General features: G+C 36.7%; 1 protein-coding gene across 1 annotated transcript; it reads left to right on the forward strand.

Annotated features, from left to right (window-relative positions):
* Positions 1 to 7,119: 7,119 nt before the first annotated feature.
* Positions 7,120 to 7,686, forward strand: LOC139841717 (uncharacterized mitochondrial protein AtMg00810-like). Its single transcript, XM_071831922.1, has one exon. It carries the CDS (start codon positions 7,120 to 7,122, stop codon positions 7,684 to 7,686), a length of 567 nt encoding a protein of 188 aa, XP_071688023.1.
* The last annotated feature ends 12,965 nt before the right edge of the window (positions 7,687 to 20,651 follow it).

The following is a 20,651-nucleotide window of genomic DNA, read 5'->3' on the forward strand; positions in this document are numbered from 1 at the left end:
GTGCTACCTTGACCCTAACTCATATCGGGATCGACCAATGTCATAAATCATCAAAATTCTTTGCAGATCATTCTTCCGATACAAATTCGCGCATCTTGGCTTATCACTTGTAGATCACCTTCATTATCTTCGATTCTAGAGCGTTTTAAGTGATATTGCGATAGATATATATGATGTTATTGAGCAATATCAAGGTCTTTCATCAGTTTGAGACACATACAACCACATATGGGGTCTGGAACGCGATAGAGAGTGGTGTTGAGGGTAGTGCTTAATACCAAGAAGAGTAAAGGTAAGGTTTTAAAGAAAGAATGGAAATAGTTTGCGGTACAACCATATGAGACTTTAGAGGTTGTTGTTGCGAGATTTCGTCATCTGCTGACAAAATTGAAGAAGTTTGATATTACCTTCACAAATAGGAAGATCGTGCAATGCTTTTGTGAAGGTTTGCCTGTTAAGTGGGATCCGATTGTTCAACAAATTGAGACTTCTTATGCTATTTTGGATAACTCTTTTAGTAGCTTTGTTACCAAGCTACAGGCTAAGGAACTTGAAATGCAGGAATGTTTGAAGAGACTAGAGTTAGCCCAAAACCCAGCTGCCTATAAAGCTCCGGGTATAGGGTCAAACAAGAAACATGCAAATCTTCAGATTTCGTTCACTACAAACAGTCAGAATTTGACCTCGTGTTATGTTACTCCTTCTCCTTAAAGTGTTCTTCATCATACCACCTCAAGAAAATACGAGAGTTCTGAGACTCTTAAAACTGATAACATTCGTTTACTAACAATTAGAGGGGGTAGAAGAGGATATGGCATTTGTGGCAATGGTTGTGAATTCATATAATGATTTGCTGAAAAGCCATATTGGGAATAATCATTTGGAAGCTGAGGACTATGATCAGATAGATGAGAATGAAATGGAGAAAATGGACATCCTCTGGGCTATGGGTAGTGTCATTCGGAGATCTAAGAGGTATTTACTGAAGATTGGTGAAAGACGTTGGGTGTAAACAAGAACACCAAATTTGGCTTTTATATGAATAAGGTGAGATGTCACAAATGTCATGAGTTGGGTCATTTCAAGAGAAAATGTAGTAAGCCAAAGCAGCCAGGTGTTCACAACCCATTTCACAATCAAAATAAGGAACTGAAGAATAAGGTCAACATTTCAATAACTGATAAGTCATCTAAAGCCTTAGCTGCAACTTATGAGGACGAGATGTATGACTGGTCAATTGATGTGACTAATGCTTATGATCATTATGCTAATGTTGTGAGGGTTCAGATGACAGAAGGGGAAGTTGAGAAAGAGAAAGCTGAGAGAGAAAATATGGGTTATATTGGTAGAGATAAGTTCAGCAAGTGCCTTGGATCCAAAATGGAACATCGAATAGAGTAAGCGTGGTATTAGGCAAACTATTTGAGATGAGGGTTCGTGAACAAAAGAGTTTCTGAGAAGTTTAAGTGGGTAATGCACAATGATGGAGATGTATGGACTGATAGTGAGTCATCATCCTCAGACGACGAATCTTGGAAATCTTGTGTGAATGAAGATCAGCCGTCATGAAGTAATAATGGTAATGAGGAGGGTAAGGTAGATGCGTTTGCTGAAATGGTGAATGGTGATAAGTTAGAAAGCTTGGAAATTGGGTCAGACATCTCCAGTTCAGAATCTGAATCGGAGTTCGAATCAGAATCTGGTCCACATGGTGGAAAAGTAACGCGTTTTTATGCTTTCATGGCAGATTCTTCTAACAAATCAAAGGTACAATCTGAAACTAATAATGTTTGTGAAAATTGTGTTAGTTTAGAACAGAAACTCAAAGACCTTAAAGAATCTGTAACTGCATATCCTAAATGTGTTAAACTAGAAGAACAGGTTAAGCAGTTGACTGATATTTGCCTAAACTGTAATAATGGTACTATCTTAAAGCAAGAAAATGATTTTCTTAAGAAAAGTAGTGAGACACTTAAGAGACATTATCAGGATAACATGTTCTATAGGAATAGAGAGAAAGAGTTTAGGGAAATCATTAAAACACTAGAGGATCAGGTGACCGATTTGAAATCTAATGTGATGCTTAATACTCAAAAAATTATGAAGTATATTGCTGATATAGATGCCCTTAAGAGAGAAAAGAGTCTCTACGGATTAGTTATAAAACGGAAAGAGATAAGTCTTTTATCTTTAAGAGATCTACATTTGTGTTAGAGTATTGTCAGACAGTAGGAGGTAAGGAAACTAGTGTAGACTATAATCAATGTCCACCCCCATTTCAGCAAGACTATAGCTTCTAACCACCTGAGAAACAATTTGGAGAGGACTACCTTTAAACCCTACCTGTTGTACTGAACAAGATAACGGAAAAAGGGTAGATAGTACTGAATCTCCTAAGGCAGTTGTAGGATAGAGCGAAAAGGTGGAAACGTCAAAGGAAGATGGTACTGGCAAACCAAATCCTAAGCCAGTAACTATTTTGAAAAATGCGGCTAATCAGAGACCAATCAAGATTAAGAACCGTTCTCCAATGAAGTTTATAAAAGGTCCTAGTTTTGAAGAGGGGGAATTCTTAAGATGTAACGACCCGTCAAAATCGCTATTGACGCGGCACGTTAATCATTGATTTCACAGTGAGGTTTTGACCTCTATATGATACGTTTTGATAAAATATTGCATTCATTAAAATACGTGACTTTCTAAACATAAAAAGTCATAATCATGTGTGCGAGTGCTTAGGTATAAGCAAAACCCCAAAATACATAAGTCTTTAATTTACAGGTTGACATCACAGTCCAATTATTTATTACACAACGCAGTTTTATTTAGAATGCAATAAACTTTATACAAAGCATGAGAGACTCCATGCAGGCAACAAGCACATCACAGCGGAAGTAGTCTAAGGACCTGAGAATAAAACATGATAAAAAGGTCAACACGAATGTTGGTGAGTTATAGGTTTAATTGCTCGAGTCATAAATATATAAAGATAGACCACAAGATTTCAGCAAAAGTTTATCAATAGATTCTACGTAACAGAGCACCCTGGTAACTAAACTTAACGCTATAAGGATAATTACCCCATTCGTTTTAATACACGCAAACCAATGTGTCATAAACTCAAATAACATACGTCCGTTAAAAGGCTAGCGCTCTAGCTCGGACGGGGATGTCAAGCCCTATGGATCCATATACAATTATTCGCGCCCACCAGTCCATATCCTATGTACTGGCAGCTACTAGTTACCAAAGCTAAGGGATTTTCGGTTTAACTCAGTGTAGAATTTAGTATATACTTGTGTCTTATTACGTTTAAAATAAATTGCATGTATTCTCAGCCCAAAAATATTTAAAGTATTTAAAAAGGGAGACTATAAACTCACAGTTCAATATTGAGACTCAATATTGTAGGCAAATTGCGTAGACGTAATGATGGTAGACGACTGTATGGTTGGCCTTGGATTCAAGAACAATACCCCGAACAATACCCAATATTTCCTTAGCTTAAAGCGGTTTGAAACCCGAATTAAAAACACCCTCGTATATACCTTACTATTATTATTAAATTTAAATTTAAAATTATAATTATAATATAAATATAAATATACTGAGACAGATTGAGAATGGATTCAGAAAGATGTGTTGAATTCGGCAGCAGGCTCGTGCCTTTTATAGGCATTTTCTAATTTTGGTCCCCATGCGATCGCATGGGTTTTTAGTGCTTTTGCCATGCGATCGCATAGCCGCCTGGTCCGCTTTTGTTTGCTAGTTCGTCGATATAAAAATACTGTAGAAAATAGTGTTTAATGTAGCAAATAGTGTGTTACTGTAGCAAATAGTGTTTACTGTAGCTACTGTAGCAATTCACTGTAGCAATTCACTGTAGCAAAGTCGTTTTCACTGTAGCTACTGTAGAAAGTCGTTTTCACTGTAGCAAATAGTGTTTTATTGTAGCAAAGTCGTTTTTACTGTAGCAAATAGTGTTTTACTTGTACATCTTATAATTTATGTAATATTAAATCATATAGAGAACTGGTTTAAATTAGTTGAAATTTTCCGGGTCATCACATAAGACCTGCTTGTAATTCACCACCCAAATATGTTCCTCCTCCTAAAAGGTCTCCAGTTAGGACTTCTGAGAGATCACCCGTGAACATTAGGTCTCCACCCAGACCTCAAAGACCTAGATCCCCAAATGGACATAACCCTAGGTTTGATATTTGCTATAGGGGAGATAATTTGGAAACTCCTTCATGTTTTCATTGTGGGTTGGGATGTCACATGGCTTTTAATTGTCCCAAAAAGTTTATTGCACTTAGAAGGAGAATTGGGCTGAGTCCACCTAAATAATTCTGTAATTTCAGATGTCTTCCAGACCTTCCTCTAGTAAGTCTGAAAAACAGGTTATTCCTCCACATCTGACTAAACCAGTAAATGATTTAAAGGTTGACCAAAACAATGTTTATTCTAAGAAACTTTTACATAAAAATCATATGTGGAAATCAGTAGAGGGATTAATGGGGCAAGCAGCTCAGGCACTGCTGATCACAAGGAGGATGATAAGGTTGTTGGTGTCAACGGGAAACCTATTGCTGATAAAGCATGGGTATCCCCATTAAACTAATCATATTCTCTTATTGTGCAGGTCGCCTACAATCCAGGCAAGAACACATGGATTGTTGATAGTGGAGCATTCCGGCACATGACAGGAAACATATCCCTACTTCACGATGTTAAATCTATCAAAGGAGGAACGTTTTATTTTGTAGGTGATCAAGGAGGGTATATTACTGCTCAAGGAATGATTTCAAGTTCCTCAGTCAGTTTTGATAAAGTGAGCTATGTTAAGGAGATGACAAATAACCTGCTGTCAGTTTCTCAAGTTTGTGATAAGATGCATAAAGTTTTATTCGATGAGCAGCAGTGTTATATAATGAGAAAAGAGTATAAACTTACTGAAAATATGATTCTTATGACTGCACCAAGAAGTCAAGACCTGTATATTCTGGATATGTCAAAGGCTTATGTTCAAGCAGCTACAGGGCAACAAGCTTTCATGTCCAAAGCTACTGAGCAAGAGTCTATCCCATGGCATAAATAGATGGGTCATTTAGGCTTCAAGAAGATGAACCACTTAGTTCACAACAATCTGTTGAAGAAGTTAATGTTAAAGGTTTCCATGTACCTAAAGGCTGTCTGCCGTGTAAGAAAGGGAAGCAAACCAAGAAGCCACACCAAGTCAAGAAACATCATTCCTGATACTCCTCTTGAGCTTCTTCATATAGATCTCTTTGGTCCAATCAACAAGAAGAGTATCACTGGTCATTGATATTTTTTGGTGGTAACTGTTGAATACTCGTGTTTCACGTGGGTAGTAATGCTGAAAAGTAAAGCTGAGACTTTTCACCAAATCAAGTTGCTGATCACGAGACTTGAAACACTTTACAAGTTGAGAGTAAGAAGAATCCGCATAGATAATGGGACTGAATTAAAAAATCATATGATGGAAGAGTTTTGTAATGAAAGAGGTATTCAACAACAGTTCAATTCACCTTATACTCCGTAAATGAATGGTGTAGCTGAAAGAAAGAATAGAACTCGAATTAAGACCGCCAGAACGGTGTTGGCTGACTCAGAATTACCTGTTACTTTTTGGAGTGAAGCGGTTTCTAATGCATGCTATACAATGAATCGAGTTCTTGTTGTCAAATGAGACGGCAAGACCTGTTATGAACTGCTTCTGAAAAGGAAATCGAATATCAAGCATATTGAACCATTTGGTACTCTTTGTACCATTATATTTCGGGATACAGGTGGTAAATTTAATCCGAAAGTGGTTACAGGAAGATTTTTGGGTTACAGGAATGCGTGTAAAAGGGTATTTAATTTAAATTCTCGAAGTGTCGAAGAACATACTGAGATTGATATTCAAAGACATGCTCCTGTTCTACCCGACAAAGGGTATTCATGGCATTTTGATTATGATGATCTGTTTGATTCATTCCATCTTCCTGAGGAAAACTCTGAGGACGAGGAGATTGCTGCACATATGATGTATAACATGCGTTCTTCCGTTGAGCGCGTGTCTAATGTGCGTGTGCAATCTAATTTTCCAATTGCTACTGAGGAAAATGCTCCTGAACGTGGGATAAATAATGATGAATCAGATTCTGATGATTCTATCCCGCAGTTAGAGGAGACTGTGTTACAATCTGGGGGAGGAAGTAATTGAAGAAGTAGTGACTAAGGAACCTGTTCTGACCACTACTGAAGAATCTACTAACACTGGGGAACTGCGTCGGTCGAGTAGAACGTTATCTCTCTCTAAACGTTTTGATGATTATCTGCTTGACCCTACAGGTGTTTCAGGTGCTGCAGGAGATGGATCTTCTACTTCAGAAGAACGAGTCACACCCTCTGTGAATGTTGTGACTGCTTTTTATACTCATTTGAATCAGACCGTAAAAATCTCCAGGAATGCGTACTCGTGCTTCGTGTTCCAAATTGAACCTGAAGACGTCAAAGAAGCATTGACGTATGATGATACAGCTATGCAAGAAGAACTACTACAGTTTAATCATTTGGGTGTCTGGTGGTTCGTGATTCCACCAAAAGGCTGTAAACCGTATGGTCTAAATTAGGTTTTAAAAAAAAGAAAGATGACCAACGTATTGTGATCCAGAACAAAGAAAGATTGGTTGTTAAAGGTTACCAGCATATTCCTGTAATTGATTATGATGAGGTTTATGCTCCGGTTGTGAGACTGGAAGTAATCCGCATGTTTTTGGTGTTTGCTTCTTTTAGAGGTTTTAAGGTATATCAGATGGATGTTAAGAGCACATTCTTGTAGGCACTCTTCAAGAAATAGTGTATGTGAATCAGCCACCGGCTTTCATTGATCCACATCATCCAGAGAAGGTGTATCTCTTAGAAAAAACGTTATATGGTCTTCACCAAGCCCTGAGAGCTTGGTATGCTACTATGTCAAACTACATGATAGATAAATGTTTTAGGAGTAGAGTCATCGATTAGACTCTGTTTATTAAAGAAAAGGGCAACGACATTATGTTGGTGTAGGTCTATGTGGACGATATCATCTTTGGGTCTACAGATCAGAAAATGGTAGATGAATTTAAAGATGTTATGCAGAAAAGATTCAAGATGAGTTCACTGAGTACCATTAGTTTCTTTTTATGGCTGCAGGTTGATCAAATAGAAAAATGCATCTTTCTACATCAAACAAAGTATGTAGCTGACATCTTTAGCTGGTTCAAGATGGAAGATGAACGAGTTGCTAAGAATCCTCTATCGGTGAATCACGGGATTACGCCAGAAATTCAAGGAGAGAAATTCAACCAGACCTTATATCAAGCTATAATTGGTTCCTTAATGTATCTTACAGCTTCACGCCCTAATATCATGTTCGCAACTTGCTTGTGTGCTCGTTATCAAGCGAATCCGAATGCGAATCTTATGTTAGCTGCAAAGAAGATCATGATATATCTCAAGGGGGCTCCTAGTTTGGGCTTATGGTATCCACGAAAGGATGAGTTTGAGTTAACAACTTATAGTGATTATGACTATGGTAAATGTAAAAGAGATTTCAAATCTACCTCTGGTAGTTGTCAGTTTCTTGATAGCAGGTTAATAAGTTGGCAGTGTAAGAAACAAACTGCTGTTGCATAATCAACATGTGAAGCCGAATATATTGCTGCTGCAAGCTGTACGTCTCAGATTGTCTGGATTCAACAACAACTGCGTGATTATGGTTTTCATATTTCTAACACTCCTATCTATATTGATAATACTGTTGCTATTGTTGTGACTAAGAACCTAGTTAACCATTCAAATACCAAACACATACGGATTAAGTACCATTTTATTAGGGATTTCTATGAAAAGAAATTAATAGATGTCCTACAAATAGGTACCACAACTCAACGTGCTGATTTGTTTACTAAGGCTTTTGACCAACCACGTGTTCTATTTCTGCTAAATGTGCTAGTTGTGAAAGATAGGGCGAAGGTCATGTCTAATAAGGAGTTGTTAAAGTAACCATCCAGTCTGTATCATATGTACATTTACATCTGCATGTTGCATCATTTTGCATGTTTAGCTAGCTTATTATTTTTGTTTGCATGATCATTTTATTTTCTGTGTTTGCATATTTATTTTGATTGTATTCAATTCTATGAGAAAAACTAAAAAGATCTTTTTTCAGTCCTTTAGTCTAGAAAATGGCATCACCAGAAAATACAAAAAAATGATAAAGCGAAAAACCATAAAAAGGAGAAAATCATGAAAATGGGAAGTTGTTTAGCTAAAATGGGAAATAATTGTGTTACTGAACTTGCATTTTATCGTTATGCGTATAAAGTAAGTAATGCATGATTAGATAAGTTGATAAACTTAGATGATTGAATTTTGGAATGAGATGATCACACAAATATAAAGTAAATAATCTTGACAAGGAAATCATGAAAAGGTTTACAGCGGTTGAGGGTAGTCACCTAACTATCACTGAGAATGTACTGATAAATAATCGTTCAGGAACTCATCAGACGGGTGAGGTCTCCCTTACTACGATTTATACTCAGGTGAAGGATTGCCAAGTAAGTCCACAAGGTGAGTTTACTCTGTTTCAAAAGTATACCAATTTCTATTTACCTTTAATGCTTGGGCCGAAATGCTCCTTGTAGGTCAATCAGGTATCCAAAGGGGGGTGTTCCCCCTTTGAACTGGTTGAAAAGTGCAATTATGTATCATAGACAATTATTGATTTGAGAATGTGTCAACATTGGAAGGAGACTACTTCAGCACCAAAGATTTAAGTTGCAGAGTAATTCATCTTCACTTAATAAATTCTGGTGCATCATCATCATAGTTGTAATTTAATTTTCCTTCGTGTTATTTCTCATTTGTTTGCAAAACTTAAAGAGCATCATCAGAAAAAAAATCATGTAGTTACGTTATTATGTTCGTAAATAAAGATGGTGCACCACATAACCAGCAGAGTATATGGAATATCAAACGAAGATAGATGTTTATGAGTGGTGATCCTCCAATGTATTCAACTAGAATCGGATCAGCCCGCGCGATGCGGCGGGGCCTTCCGGGTTAAATATTCATATCTAACGTAGCGTTTTGTATTTATAGAATTAAAAACGCATTGCGGCATGTGTGTTTGGATACTCGTGGTTAGTACGTAGTATATCTTATAGAAAATAAAAAAATAAGTCAAAGTTTAGAGAAAAAACATTTGAAAGTAAATTGCGACATTAATTTTAGGACGTCGAGAATGTATACATTTAAAAGTAAAAAAAAAAAACTATCTAATAATCAGTGTAAGTAAACTAAAATTTTAAAAAATAATAAGTTTGTATTTAATAAAAGAAATTTGAGATGAGTAAAAGTTTGTGAAGGAGTTAGTGGTTTACAATTAAATTAAAATAAAATAAAATAAGTAAGGTAAGTGTGAACATAGAGTGTGAAACTACAATCAATTAAAACTAAAACTACAATATCTTCCATGACTATTAGTATATATGAATGTCTGAGACATGAGAGGTGATCAAACAATGCACTGATCAAAATGACTGAAGTTATATATCCGAGGGGGAGAAGTGTGTATAGATTATCAGATCTTGAGAACTCAAATCATTCTGTCCATGAAGCTGTCATTTAGCAGGAATAGGTTTATATTGTCTGTGGTATGGGTTGTGCGGATTGAACTAGATAGGTGGGGACATTTTCTGGAGGGTATTCTGACTTAGAATTCCATCACTCCCAAATACATCATATCATTTCATCATTATAAGCTTTCCGCTCAAGCATGGGGTTTATAGCCGCTGGTACCTACATGTATTCTTTCAAAGTATGCAATAAAAATGAGACAAGCAAACCTTTATGAAACGAAAGGTATGAGTTTAAGGTAGAAGCTCATGACTGCCAGGGTTGCTAGAAACACCGTGAGAACATTCATGTTCAATTAAATCGAAAGTACATCGAGGTGATAACGGACAACGTCAATAATTTGTGCTCAATTTACTACCTAATAATTTGTGCGATCTCAAATGATGACTGAGTCTATGATCTAAAAAGACATAGTAATATGTTCAAGTAATTAATGCTAACTTGATCTTCAAAAAGTCTGAAATGAAAATATGATAAGTTTATTGATTTTCAAAGGCTAAAAGTGTAGGTACTTAAATCAGAACAAAGGTTCTCTATAAAGAATTAACGATATTATAACAGCAAATTAGGTTCAGCTTTGATTCCTGAAAAATTTGATTAATTCACCTTCTCGCAAAAATATGTGTTTATGATTCAATAGATGTTAAATTTGTTTAGTTATGTAATATTGATGGCGAGTTGATTAGCTCTTAATTCATGCTTGTAATGTTCACCATGCAGTTAGTTTCGTTGTTTTAACTTCACCATACTGTTTATATTTTCATTTGCATATAGATAGAATGCATCATATCATGAAAAATACAAAACGATTTTAGTGTGTTTTAGCATTTTTGCATGTGAGATACCAAAAGGTATTGCTAGATAGTTGGTGGTTACTTCTTAACTCCGTATGTGTGGACTAGGGGGAGTTAATATGATTGACAGATCCAAAATTAGCATAAAAGTCAACAATAGGGTATTAGGTTGCTTGATTCATTTTTGAAACGGGATCTTGTGAAGTTGGTGAGACTAAGAAGGTTTTAGTGAATGATTGATTTGGATAAGAAGGTTAGAGTTAAAATTGGCATTGTTCAACAGCGTGAAAGCTTGGTTTTAAAAGTTTAAAATTTTAAATTGTGGAATTGCATCCGTACGGATACACATTGCAACCGCATGGATACACCATGTAACCGCACGGTTACTAGTGGTTTGAGGGTTTTTGAACATAAAGTGCATCCGTACGAGTATACCTTGTACCCGCACGGTTGCAATATTCTTAGCCGTTTGCACCCTTGCAACCGCACGGTTGTAAGGTGGGTATAAATTCCCAAAACCAGATCCGTATGAACTCATACTTTCATAATATTCTAGTGCAAATTACATCTAAAATTGACAAGTAGGAGTTTTTGCTGTTGATTTTCAAATTCTACTTTCAATTGTGGCCATTTTCATCACTACAGGTACAAGATTCATGCCCTAGATTTCAAGTTTTGATTAGTTTTTTAAATTTTGAAATAGTTAGATCAATACAAGGATTTCAAGTTGTTTTGATTGAAATTGGTGGCTTATACATGTTAGTCGGAGGTTTTAGGACCTCAATCTAACAGTGTTTTGATGATCAAAACAAAGTTTGATGGATTTTGGGTTTTAAAACCCTAACAGCTGTGATGAACACAACCGTACGGTTGCACCCTACAACTGCATGGTTGATCAGGCATTTGTGTCACTTCATCATGCAACCAAACGGTTACACACAAATTTCAAATTTTAAATTAAATTGTGTATCCGTGTGGTTTGGCAGTGCACTCGTACGGTTACAACTGCAACTGTGTTAATAATAGTGAACCATACGGATGCACCTCAGAAACCCTAATTTCTAAAATCTTGTGTTTTAATTCTTGTATTTGCATAATCTCACGTACTTTACAGATCAAATATGTCTGGAACTCCTACTTCTAATGTTCCTACTGCTGAGGGTACTGGCTCTGGTTACTGTAGACAAAGGGCTGCTTCTGAAAAGAGGACTAAACCAAAGCATGTGACCAAGTCCAGGTCTAAGAAGGCCTCTGAGCACAACAATGAGCTTTAAGTTGGTGGTAACAACAATATGCTGGCAAATATGAACAAGTCTGAGGACTTAGCTGACTATCATGGCATGATGGATTTTCTGTTACGTTCAAGGATCTATAAGGCAGTTTCTTACGACGTGCCTTCGTACAAGTTACATCAGCGCGAGTTCAGGAAGCACACTACACTATCTAAGACCATGGAGGGTGAGCGTATGGTTGATGTGATTGAGAGTGTGGTTTAATGGAAACCTATTGATATCGGCTAAAAAGTCACGTTTTCACCCCGGTATTAAGGCCCAAATATAAGAAAGATTCGAACTTTGTGGGCAAAATACCCACTTCATCAGTTAGAATTGAAGAACAAGTAATTATGAAGACGGTGCAAAAAGCATCAAGAGAATCGGAGCTAAAACGAAGATTTTAGAGCGAAAACGGTGAAAGATAAGAAATTAAGTTACGATCCAGGGAACCAGGCAAGCCAAATGACCTGCCAAACGGCTTGCCTGGCTTAAAAACGGCCTGCCAAACGGCTTGCCTGCCTCAAAAATGGCCTGCCAAACGGGTCAGACAAACGGCCCTTGCAAACGGCTTGGCTTGGCAAACGGCCCCTGCAAACGGCCTGCCAAACGGCCTGCCAACCGTTTGCAGGGAAAATTTAGGCTTATTTAAAGGGTCTTCGTCATTCATTCCAACACACACTTCAATTCACTTCTTTCTCTCTCTCTCTCTTGTACAATATTAGTCATACTTTCAAGGTCTTCGACTCCGTGCAGGAAACCTAGTACCCGGAGAAGAACGTCGAAGATTGTATTAGGAGTGGTCTGGAGTCTTGAAGTTGTCACTTTTGTATTCAGAAATCGTTTTGAAATGTCCCGTTCTTATTGATTAAAAACGTTCCATATTAATTGATTTCGTTGCGAGGTTTTGACCTCTATATGAGACGTTTTTCAAAGACTGCATTCCTTTTTAAAACAAACCATAACCTTTATTTCATAAATAAAGGTTTAAAAAGCTTTACGTAGATTATCAAATAATGATAATCTAAAATATCCTGTTTACACACGACCATTACATAATGGTTTACAATACAAATATGTTACATCGAAATCAGTTTCTTGAATGCAGTTTTTACACAATATCATACAAACATGGACTCCAAATCTTGTCCTTATTTTAGTATGCAACAGCGGAAGCTCTCAATATTCACCTGAGAATAAACATGCTTTAAACGTCAACAAAAATGTTGGTGAGTTATAGGTTTAACCTATATATATCAAATCGTAACAATAGACCACAAGATTTCATATTTCAATACACATCCCATACATAGAGATAAAAATCATTCATATGGTGAACACCTGGTAACCGACAATAACAAGATGCATATATAAGAATATCCCCATCATTCCGGGACACCCTTCGGATATGATATAAATTTCGAAGTACTAAAGCATCCGGTACTTTGGATGGGGTTTGTTAGGCCCAATAGATCTATCTTTAGGATTCGCGTCAATTAGGGTGTCTGTTCCCTAATTCTTAGATTACCAGACTTAATAAAAAGGGGCATATTCAATTTCGATAATTCAACCATAGAATGTAGTTTCACGTACTTGTGTCTATTTTGTAAAACATTTATAAAACCTGCATGTATTCTCATCCCAAAAATATTAGATTTTAAAAGTGGGACTATAACTCACTTTCACAGATTTTTACTTCGTCGGGAAGTAAGACTTGGCCACTGGTTGATTCACGAACCTATAACAATATATACATAAATATCAAAGTATGTTCAAAATATATTTACAACACTTTTAATATATTTTGATGTTTTAAGTTTATTAAGTCAGCTGTCCTCGTTAGTAACCTACAACTAGTTGTCCACAGTTAGATGTACAGAAATAAATCGATAAATATTATCTTGAATCAATCCACAACCCAGTGTATACATATCTCAGTATTGATCACAACTCAAACTATATATATTTTGGAATCAACCTCAACCCTGTATAGCTAACTCCAACATTCACATATAGAGTGTCTATGGTTGTTCCGAAATATATATAGATGTGTCGACATGATAGGTCGAAACATTGTATACGTGTCTATGGTATCTCAAGATTACATAATATACAATACAAGTTGATTAAGTTATAGTTGGAATAGATTTGTTACCAATTTTCACGTAGCTAAAATGAGAAAAATTATCCAATCTTGTTTTACCCATAACTTCTTCATTTTAAATCCGTTTTGAGTGAATCAAAATGCTATGGTTTCATATTGAACTCTATTTTATGAATCTAAACAGAAAAAGTATAGGTTTATAGTCGGAAAAATAAGTTACAAGTCGTTTTTGTAAAGGTAGTCATTTCAGTCGAAAGAACGACGTCTAGATGACCATTTTAGAAAACATACTTCCACTTTGAGTTTAACCATAATTTTTGGATATAGTTTCATGTTCATAATAAAAATCATTTTCCCAGAATAACAACTTTTAAATCAAAGTTTATCATAGTTTTTAATTAACTAACCCAAAACAGCCCGCGGTGTTACTACGACGGCGTAAATCCGGTTTTACGGTGTTTTTCGTGTTTCCAGGTTTTAAATCATTAAGTTAGCATATCATATAGATATAGAACATGTGTTTAGTTGATTTTAAAAGTCAAGTTAGAAGGATTAACTTTTGTTTGCGAACAAGTTTAGAATTAACTAAACTATGTTCTAGTGATTACAAGTTTAAACCTTCAAATAAGATAGCTTTATATGTATGAATCGAATGATGTTATGAACATCATTACTACCTTAAGTTCCTTGGATGAACCTACTGGAAAAGAGAAAAATGGATCTAGCTTCAATGGATCCTTGGATGGCTCAAAGTTCTTGAAGCAAAATCATGACACGAAAACAAGTTCAAGTAAGATCATCACTTGAAATAAGATTGTTATAGTTATAGAAATTGAACCAAAGTTTGAATATGATTATTACCTTGTATTAGAATGATAACCTACTGTAAGAAACAAAGATTTCTTGAGGTTGGATGATCACCTTACAAGATTGGAAGTGAGCTAGCAAACTTGAAAGTATTCTTGATTTTATGAAACTAGAACTTTTGGAATTTATGAAGAACACTTAGAACTTGAAGATAGAACTTGAGAGAGATCAATTAGATGAAGAAAATTGAAGAATGAAAGTGTTTGTAGGTGTTTTTGGTCGTTGGTGTATGGATTAGATATAAAGGATATGTAATTTTGTTTTCATGTAAATAAGTCATGAATGATTACTCATATTTTTGTAATTTTATGAGATATTTCATGCTAGTTGCCAAATGATGGTTCCCACATGTGTTAGGTGACTCACATGGGCTGCTAAGAGCTGATCATTGGAGTGTATATACCAATAGTACATACATCTAAAAGCTGTGTATTGTACGAGTACGAATACGGGTGCATACGAGTAGAATTGTTGATGAAACTGAACGAGAATGTAATTGTAAGCATTTTTGTTAAGTAGAAGTATTTTGATAAGTGTATTGAAGTCTTTCAAAAGTGTATAAATACATATTAAAATACTACATGTATATAAATTTTAACTGAGTCGTTAAGTCATCGTTAGTCGTTACATGTAAGTGTTGTTTTGAAACCTTTAGGTTAACGATCTTGTTAAATGTTGTTAACCCAATGTTTATAATAACAAAAGAGATTTTAAATTATTATATTATCATGATATTATGATGTACGAATATCTCTTAATATGATATATATACATTAAATGTCGTTACAACGATAAACGTTACATATATGTCTCGTTTCAAAATCATTAAGTTAGTAGTCTTGTTTTTACATATGTAGTTCATTGTTAATATAATTAATGATATGTTTACTTATCATAATATCATGTTAACTATATATATAACCATATATATGTCATCATATAGTTTTTTTACAAGTTTTAACGTTCGTGAATCACCGGTCAACTTGGGTGGTCAATTGTCTATATGAAACCTATTTCAATTAATCAAGTCTTAACAAGTTTGATTGCTTAACATGTTGGAAACATTTAATCATGTAAACATCAATCTCAATTAATATATATAAACATGGAAAAGTTCGGGTCACTACAGTACCTACCCGTTAAATAAATTTCGTCCCGAAATTTTAAGCTGTTGAAGGTGTTGACGAATCTTCTAGAAATAGATGCGGGTATTTCTTCTTCATCTGATCTTCACGCTCCCAGGTGAACTCGGGTCCTCTACAAGCATTCCATCGAACCTTAACAATTGGTATCTTGTTTTGCTTAAGTCTTTTAACCTCACGATCCATTATTTCGACGGGTTCTTCGATGAATTGGAGTTTTTCGTTGATTTGGATTTCATCTAACGGAATAGTGAGATCTTCTTTAGCAAAACATTTCTTCAAATTCGAGACGTGGAAAGTGTTATGTACAGCCGCGAGTTGTTGAGGTAACTCAAGTCGGTAAGCTACTGGTCCGACACGATCAATAATCTTGAATGGTCCAATATACCTTGGATTTAATTTCCCTCGTTTACCAAATCGAACAATGCCTTTCCAAGGTGAAACTTTAAGCATGACCATCTCTCCAATTTCAAATTCTATATCTTTTCTTTTAATGTCAGCGTAGCTCTTTTGTCGACTTTGGGCGGTTTTCAACCGTTGTTGAATTTGGATGATCTTCTCGGTAGTTTCTTGTATAATCTCCGGACCCGTAATCTGTCTATCCCCCACTTCACTCCAACAAATCGGAGACCTGCACTTTCTACCATAAAGTGCTTCAAACGGCGCCATCTCAATGCTTGAATGGTAGCTGTTGTTGTAGGAAAATTCTGCTAACGGTAGATGTCGATCCCAACTGTTTCCGAAATCAATAACACATGCTCGTAGCATGTCTTCAAGCGTTTGTATCGTCCTTTTGCTCTGCCCATCAGTTTGTGGATGATAGGCAGTACTCATGTCTAGACGAGTTCCTAATGCTTGCTGTAATGTCTGCCAGAATCTTGAAATAAATCTGCCATCCCTATCAGAGATAATAGAGATTGGTATTCCATGTCTGGAGACGACTTCCTTCAAATACAGTCGTGCTAACTTCTCCATCTTGTCATCTTCTCTTATTGGTAGGAAGTGTGCTGATTTGGTGAGACGATCAACTATTACCCAAATAGTATCAAAACCACTTGCAGTCCTTGGCAATTTAGTGATGAAATCCATGGTAATGTTTTCCCATTTCCATTCCGGGATTTCGGGTTGTTGAAGTAGACCTGATGGTTTCTGATGCTCAGCTTTGACCTTAGAACACGTCAAACATTCTCCTACGTATTTAGCAACATCGGCTTTCATACCCGGCCACCAAAAATGTTTCTTGAGATCCTTGTACATCTTCCCCGTTCCAGGATGTATTGAGTATCAGGTTTTATGAGCTTCTCTAAGTACCATTTCTCTCATATCTCCAAATTTTGGTACCCAAATCCTTTCAGCCCTATACCGGGTTCCGTCTTCCCGAATATTAAGATGCTTCTCCGATCCTTTGGGTATTTCATCCTTTAAATTTCCCTCTTTTAAAACTCCTTGTTGCGCCTCCTTTATTTGAGTAGTAATGTTATTATGAATCATTATATTCATAGATTTTACTCGAATGGGTTCTCTGTCCTTCCTGCTCAAGGCATCGGCTACCACATTTGCCTTCCCTGGGTGGTAACGAATCTCAAAGTCGTAATCATTCAATAATTCAATCCACCTACGCTGCCTCATATTTAGTTGTTTCTGATTAAATATGTGTTGAAGACTTTTGTGGTCGGTATATATAATACTTTTGACCCCATATAAGTAGTGCCTCCAAGTCTTTAATGCAAAAACAACCGCGCCTAATTCCAAATCATGCGTCGTATAATTTTGTTCGTGAATCTTCAATTGTCTAGACGCATAAGCAATCACCTTCGTTTGTTGCATTAATACACAACCGAGACCTTGCTTTGATGCATCACAATAAATCACAAAATCATCATTCCCTTCAGGCAATGACAATATAGGTGCCGTAGTTAGCTTTTTCTTCAATAACTGAAACGCTTTCTCTTGTTCATCATTCCATTCAAATTTCTTCCCTTTATGCGTTAATGCAGTCAAGGGTTTTGCTATTCTGGAAAAGTCTTGGATGAACCTTCTGTAGTAACCAGCTAGTCCTAAAAACTGGCGTATGTGTTTCGGAGTTTTCGGGGTTTCCCACTTTTCAACAGTTTCTATCTTTGCCGGATCCACCTTAATACCTTCTTTGTTCACTATGTGACCGAGGAATTGAACTTCTTCCAACCAAAATGCACACTTTGAAAACTTAGCGTACAATTCTTCCTTCCTCAATACTTCTAACACCTTTCTCAAATGTTCACCATGTTCTTGGTCATTCTTTGAGTAAATAAGTATGTCATCAATGAAAACAATGACAAACTTGTCAAGGTATGGTCCACACACTCGGTTCATAAGGTCCATGAACACAGCTGGTGCATTAGTTAAACCAAACGGCATGACCATAAACTCGTAATGACCGTAACGTGTTCTGAAAGCAGTCTTTGGAATATCATCTTCTTTCACCCGCATTTGATGATACCCGGAACGTAAGTCAATCTTTGAATAAACAGACGAGCCTTGTAGTTGATCAAATAAGTCATCGATTCTCGGTAGTGGGTAGCGGTTCTTGATGGTAAGTTTGTTCAACTCTCGGTAGTCGATACACAACCTGAATGTACCATCTTTCTTCTTGACAAACAAAACAGGAGCTCCCCACGGTGATGTGCTTGGTCGAATGAAACCACGCTCTAAAAGTTCTTGTAATTGGCTTTGCAGTTCTTTCATCTCGCTGGGTGCGAGTCTGTAAGGAGCACGAGCTATTGGTGCAGCTCCTGGTACAAGATCTATTTGAAATTCAACGGATCGATGTGGGGGTAATCCCGGTAATTCTTTCGGAAATACATCGGGAAATTCTTTTGCAATGGGAACATCATTGATGCTCTTTTCTTCAGTTTGTACTTTCTCGACGTGTGCTAGAACAGCATAGCAACCTTTTCTTATTAGTTTTTGTGCCTTCAAATTACTAATAAGATGTAGCTTCGTGTTGCCCGTTTCTCCGTACACCATTAAGGGTTTTCCTTTTTCTCGTATAATGCGAATTGCATTTTTGTAACAAACGATCTCCGCTTTCACTTCTTTCAACCAGTCCATACCGATTATCACATCAAAACTCCCTAACTCTACTGGTATCAAATCAATCTTAAATGTTTCGCTAACCAGTTTAATTTCTCGATTCCGACATATATTATCTGCTGAAATTAATTTACCATTTGCTAATTCGAGTAAAAATTTACTATCCAAAGGCGTCAATGGACAACTTAATTTAGCACAAAAATCTCTACTCATATAGCTTCTATCCGCACCCGAATCAAATAAAACGTAAGCAGATTTATTGTCAATAAGAAACGTACCCGTAACAAGCTCCGGGTCTTCCTGTGCCTCTGCCGCATTAATATTGAAAACTCTTCCACGGCCTTGTCCATTCGTGTTCTCCTGGTTTGGGCAATTTCTAATAATGTGGCCCGGTTTTCCACATTTATAACAAACTACATTGGCATAACTTGCTCCGACACTACTTGCTCCGCCATTACTCGTTCCGACACCATTTGTTCCTTTCGTTCTATTAACCCCTGGTCCGTAGACCTCACACTTCGCCGCGCTATGACCATTTCTTTTACACTTGTTGCAAAATTTGGTGCAGAACCCCGAGTGATTCTTTTCACACCTTTGGCATAGCTGCTTCTGATTGTTGTTGTTGTTGCGGTTATTATTGTTGTTGGGATGATTGTTGTAGTTGCTGTTGTTGTTGTTGTTGTTGTTGTTGTTGGGCCGTTTGTTGTAGTTGCGATTGATGTTGCGATTGTTGGGATAATTGTTGCGATTATTGTTGTAATTGCTGTTGTTGTTGTATTGGTGATTCTTATCACCGTTTTCCTCCCACTTTCTTTTGACTTGCTTCACATTGGCCTCTTCAGCAGTCTGTTCTTTAATTCTTTCTTCAATTTGGTTCACGAGTTTGTGAGCCATTCTACATGCCTGTTGTATGGAGGCGGGCTCGTGTGAACTTATATCTTCTTGGATTCTTTCCGGTAATCCTTTCACAAATGCGTCGATCTTCTCTTCCTCATCTTCGAATGCTCCCGGACACAATAGGCACAATTCTGTGAATCGTCTTTCGTACGTGGTAATATTAAATCCTTGGGTTCGTAACCCTCTAAGTTCTGTCTTGAGCTTATTGACCTCGGTTCTGGGACGGTACTTCTCGTTCATCAAGTGCTTGAATGCTGACCACGGTAGTGCGTACGCATCATCTTGTCCCACTTGCTCTAGATAGGTATTCCACCATGTTAACGCAGAACCTGTGAAGGTATGCGTAGCGTACTTCACTTTGTCCTCTTCAGTACACTTACTTATGGCAAACACCGATTCAACCTTCTCGGTCCACCGTTTCAATCCGATCGGTCCTTCGGTTCCATCAAATTCTAAAGGTTTGCAGGCAGTGAATTCTTTGTAGGTGCATCCTACACGATTTCCTGTACTGCTAGATCCAAGGTTATTGTTGGTATGTAGCGCAGCCTGTACTGCGGCTATGTTTGAAGCTAGAAAAGTACGGAATTCCTCTTCATTCATATTCACGGTGTGTCGAGTAGTCGGTGCCATTTCCTTCAAAATAGTTAAATGGAACAAGTTAATCATACAGAATATTAAGAGTAGTTAATAGTATTTCGTAGCATAATATGAACTCATTTATAAAAGCTTTTTCTTCATATTAGCGTTTTATAAGTTTAAATTCGGGTAGTACCTACCCGTTAAGTTCATACTTAGTAGCTAATATACAATT

This window comes from Rutidosis leptorrhynchoides, chromosome 4 (genome assembly GCF_046630445.1).
Source record: "Rutidosis leptorrhynchoides isolate AG116_Rl617_1_P2 chromosome 4, CSIRO_AGI_Rlap_v1, whole genome shotgun sequence".
Lineage (NCBI taxonomy): Eukaryota > Viridiplantae > Streptophyta > Magnoliopsida > Asterales > Asteraceae > Rutidosis > Rutidosis leptorrhynchoides.

What these genes read in the sequence shown, in the direction of transcription:
- LOC139841717 (XM_071831922.1), top strand. Translation starts at nt 7,120, where the DNA reads ATGGTAGATGAATTTAAAGATGTTATGCAGAAAAGATTCAAGATGAGT.